The sequence below is a fragment of the Cariama cristata genome, unplaced genomic scaffold (genome assembly GCF_000690535.1).
Source record: "Cariama cristata isolate BGI_N322 unplaced genomic scaffold, ASM69053v1 scaffold34104, whole genome shotgun sequence".
Lineage (NCBI taxonomy): Eukaryota > Metazoa > Chordata > Aves > Cariamiformes > Cariamidae > Cariama > Cariama cristata.
In genome coordinates this window covers 5,449-9,897 of record NW_009614077.1, presented here as the reverse complement: position 1 = coordinate 9,897, position 4,449 = coordinate 5,449, and the positions used below count along the sequence as shown (strand labels likewise).

The following is a 4,449-nucleotide window of genomic DNA, read 5'->3' as shown; positions in this document are numbered from 1 at the left end:
ATGGGGTAGGGCGAGGGGTCTAACAGCGATCACCTCCCTTCGCAGACCGACTTCAAGACGGCCGACATGGATGTGAACACGGATCAGGATATCGAGAAGAACTTGGTGGGTATGGAAGCCCTGCGATCGGGTCCGAGCTCTGCCGTCCCCCGGGCAAAGGGGCCGGGGCACTGCTCTTCCCACAGGGCGTTTTGTCTCATGTAAATACCAGCCTTGGAGTTCTTAAGCTGTCCTCTTTAAAGGGGGAGATGCAGCAGCAACTGCAGCTTCAGGCAGTTCCTCCCTTCGTCTTTTCCGACCTAGAGAGTCGGAGCTTTGAAAGGGGAAGCCCTTTAACTGTGGTTCTTGGCAGTGGCACCTACTGGGCTCTTACACGCTGCTGAGCTTTCCTGCCTGTGTCCGTGCTCTCTTTAGTGTGAGGGCAGGGGAAGGTTCTCCTTAAATTTCTGCTCTCCGCTGCAGGACAAAATGATGTCTGAGAGGGCTTTGTTGAAGGAACGCTACCAGGAGGTGTTGGACAAACAGAGGCAAGTGGAGAATCAGCTGCAGGTACAGCTCAAGCAGCTCCAGCAGCGGAGGGAAGAAGAGATGAAGAACCACCAGGTATTTGGTGAAGCCCTCTTCTTGTTTAACCTGCCTGTTAGTACTTCCTCTTACACGACTAAGGTGGGCTGCTTTGGCCTCGTGCAGTGCAAAGCAGGCCGTGAGAAGTGGCAGTGACACGCTGTGTGGCAGTTTCCCTTGTGTACAACAGCATTTTACAGCGCTAAGGACTGGCCCCGGCCCAAATCGGGGTGCTGAGCAGTTCAGAACTAATTCCTAACACAGCATCCTAACACCGGTCTTGACGGTGATCTTGCAATGTCTCTTCGACGAGCACAGTGTTTTTCTCAAATGAAAACTGGTGTGAAGTGAGGAGAATTAGCTCTGTGTGGTTATTTAGATCTCTCTGGCCGTTGCTCAAGGTTCACGAGGTTAAATGAGCGATTCACAATTGCCTGTGTGGTAGCTCACCTTAAGACAAAAGGAACTATCAGTGTCCCATCGGCTAGATCTAAAACAGAGTGGAACTCGCTGCCCCTTAAAATCCTTCTAAAGAGGCAGGAGAACTTGCGGTTTAGACCGTCTGTCTGTCTGTCTGTCTCCTGGGTTTCCTCATAATAACCGCTATATAGCTTGTCTGGATCTAGTACAAAGAAAGATTTTGATGATGCATGTAATCTCATAATCTCTCTTCAATCAATCTAAAATAATAATGGATTTGAAACCAAAAGCATTACTTGAGTATTTTGTTCTTTATTTGTGTGATGCTTGTTTTACTGTAGGAGATCCTGAAAGCAATTCAGGATGTCACTATCAAGCGAGAAGAGACAAAGAAGAAGATGGAGAAAGAAAAGAAAGAATTCTTGCAGAAAGAGCAGGATCTGAAAGCAGAAATTGAGAAGCTCTGTGAGAAAGGGAGAAGGTATTAGTATGGAAAAGAAAATACTCATTTTGGGGAGGGGGAAGAGGTATGCTTAGCCCTGGTGTATACCCGATGAAGCAAAAGAGGATCACTTTAAACTTCTTGGAAGCGGTGAGTATTTTGGTGAGCGGTTTAGGACGGACCCGTATGGCTGTGAATGGATCTACCGCAGGCACAGCAGCTTCTGTTTACAGAAGATCTCAAAATGAATTTTTGGGCAGTGGGTTATTGCTTTGCCCGTTAGGTGTGCGCATGGGCAGCGCTTGGCACGGATAACGTGCAGCTCAGCTCTGCGTGTGGCCGTCTTTCAGAATCCAGAGCCTTTCTGCGGGAGGTGGGGCTGCTCTGTTGCAGTGCTAGGGGTAGGGTCTCTTTGGCCTTTCCAAGTTGTTCTCCTCAAAATTTCCCGTTTCGGCAGGCTGCTTGACAATGCCTTACACCGAATGTTTGACAGACTGCCTGCTGCCGCCACGCTTTGCTGTAAGACAGGCCGCTTGCTCTGTGCGAAGAATGGCGCTAGATTCGGGGTGGGGGGGGAATGCTAACGCAAGCAAGATGCGAGTTGTTTGTGAAGATATGAAGGCTCCTTTGGATGGCGAATTTGTGCTTTTACAGAGCCATTCTGTCATGTTGTAGGGGTCTGATTTTTTATTTATTTTTTTTTAATTCTGAGGGCTCAGTGATGCTTTTTGGATAAAGCTCCTTTAGTAACGGTTCCAAGTACTCAGCCCCTATTTCCCCCGAGTGAGCAGTTCCAAAGCATGTGCTGTTGGAGTGGCACAGCTCCCTGCGGCGGATTCTGGTTCTGTGCCACGGTCTTTGTGCAGTGTCATGATACAGCAGAATTTTTGCTCTGGAGGATGTTAGCGGTTGCTTTCAAACGTTTACTGAATGGTGCTGCCTTCGGAGCGTTGGGTGCACAGCTGTGCCGATATGTTGTTTAAACTTGGGGCCTGCGACACTGGTGGCTGGGCGAGAACACCTCGGCAGCAGGCGACTCCATCTGTCCATTTTCTCTTGTGCAGGTTGCTGAAAGAGCAGGAGGAGAAGGAAAACAAGATTGCTTCTCTGATTGCAGAGCAGTCCGATGAAAAGTAAGGCTCTTGCCTGTTACCGGATTAATGCTACTGGATACGCTTTTTCCTTCCAGTTGTTTTGCCTTGGAGTGAACCTGATGCTTCTGGTGGGGTAGGCTAGAGAGAGTGGTCTAACGGTGCTGTCCAGTTATGTGCTCTAAAGGTTTTATCTCCTCTTCCGGCAGGCTGGTGTCCCCGGTCTGTGGATTAAATCCTCTTTGATCCTGGTCACAAGCAGGCTCCTAGATGACTTAGGAGATTCAGATCCCATAAGATGAGGGTTTATGCTCAGTGGATTGACTCAGCTTGCAACCGCTGCCTCTGGTTGAGTTTTGGCTTCCCCGAATGAGGGCAAACCTATTTCTCGTGTCTATTCCCCGCAGCTGCCCAACTACTCTAAACTCTGGCACACTTGGGTATTTTAAAGCTGGGCAGAGAAAGAAGCTCCAGATCCAGGCATAGATGCTCACATAGCGCAGGTGGAAAGGGCCAGCTTTACACTTCTCCAGGATCGGAAGGGCTGAGTTCTGTGTGCTGCCTCGGGTTGCTTCCGGGTTCAAACCTGCGTGCCCTTCCCTGGAGTTGGACTGAATCTTCCCGAGGGGAATTCCCCTCCCCTCGTTTTGCCCAGCGTGTTTGCGCACTGGTTGTTTGCCTGCTCTGGAACAGCTCCCTCTTGGGACGGTGACTCAGGCAGCCTTGGGAACTGTGGCTGGTGTCATGGTTGGAAGCTGTCGATCTTCCACGATGCCGCCCCATCCAGAGCCACCAGGATCGATTGGTGGGAGTTTGTCAGCTCTCCCCTTCCACGCCGTTCCAGTGCCTAAGCCTAAGCAGACTCGTTCTGTTTCTGTCTGCAGGCAGCTATGGGAGATGGAGCTAGATAAGCTGAAGAACCAGCACAATGAAATCAACAGGAACATTCTTGAGGAGACAGAACGGGCCTGGAAAGCAGAGGTTCGTAGGCGATTTCTTACCTGCAAAGCAGTTGTTGAAGAGGGTCTTTTTGAGATTCCAGATGGCTAATGAATGACTATGTGAAATTAGGAGCAGTTGAGGATGAGGCCAAGTCCCTCTCTTTGTGGGGCAAGGGAAGGGATCAGCAAGTATCAATGCGGTAAACGTTAGTTGGGCACGGTGCCCCGATGCATTCCGCATGGTGCTTGGCGAAGAGATTACAGTCTGGCAGCAAGAAACAAGGGAGTACAAAAACTGCTCTTCATGTGGGGCCTCTGTCTGCTAGATCCTGTCCCTGGAGAGCCGAAAGGAGCTGCTGGTGTTGAAACTCGAAGAAGCAGAAAAAGAAGCAGAGCTACACCTCACCTACCTCAAGTAAGTCCATGTAGTTTCAGAAGTGGCAGGGTGACTCGTGTCCGTATGTGCCCGTCTCCTCTTCCCATGCTTACACTGGAGGTTTGACTGAAACAGTTCAAGGTTTCCTGTGGCTTTCTTACTAAAATAACGTGATTAGGTAATGTTGCCAAACAAGGGTATGTGGGGCTGTGCTTATTCCCTTTTACCATTCCTCTGCTGAACATGTACCGTGCTCTAGAGCGAGTGCTGTAGGCACGGCGTTGACTGCAGTGTCCGTGTCTTGGTGTCCGCCAGGTTGGTCCGCATTCTGCTAGCACCACATGCTCTCTTCTTGTGGGGTTCCTTGCCAGGGTGCGAGCCCTTCTTCCCGCCCAGCCGGAGGCGAGGAGCCCTGCTGGGGGAAGGCAGGAGGGTGGGGGGTGTCAGTTGCACCCGCTTGGCCGCCAGCGAGAGCGCAGTCGCAAGTGGGAAAGTTTAGCTGTGCTTGCAGGTCTGCGCCACCCACGCTGGAGACGATGAGGCCAAAGCAGGAGTGGGAGATGAGGCTGAACAGGATACGAATGACCAAGGAAAGCGTCCGAGTAAGTTCCTGCT

At 50.7% G+C, this 4,449-nt stretch overlaps 1 protein-coding gene across 2 annotated transcripts in view; it reads left to right on the top strand.

Moving 5' to 3' along the window:
• Positions 1 to 47: 47 nt before the first annotated feature.
• The window catches only part of RNF214 (ring finger protein 214), an 8,262-nt gene continuing 3,860 nt past the window's right edge, over positions 48 to 4,449 (top strand). Inside the window, exons 1-7 of one of the 2 annotated variants that reach the window (XM_009699275.1) lie at positions 48 to 105; positions 463 to 603; positions 1,326 to 1,465; positions 2,491 to 2,559; positions 3,402 to 3,498; positions 3,785 to 3,873; positions 4,346 to 4,436. In XM_009699275.1, coding sequence (XP_009697577.1) covers positions 67 to 105; positions 463 to 603; positions 1,326 to 1,465; positions 2,491 to 2,559; positions 3,402 to 3,498; positions 3,785 to 3,873; positions 4,346 to 4,436 — 666 coding nt within the window. In that variant the 5' untranslated portion in view covers positions 48 to 66. Of the gene's footprint in view, positions 106 to 462; positions 604 to 1,325; positions 1,466 to 2,490; positions 2,560 to 3,401; positions 3,499 to 3,784; positions 3,874 to 4,333; positions 4,437 to 4,449 lie in introns of those variants that run through there. The other variant, XM_009699276.1, reaches the window with a different exon arrangement.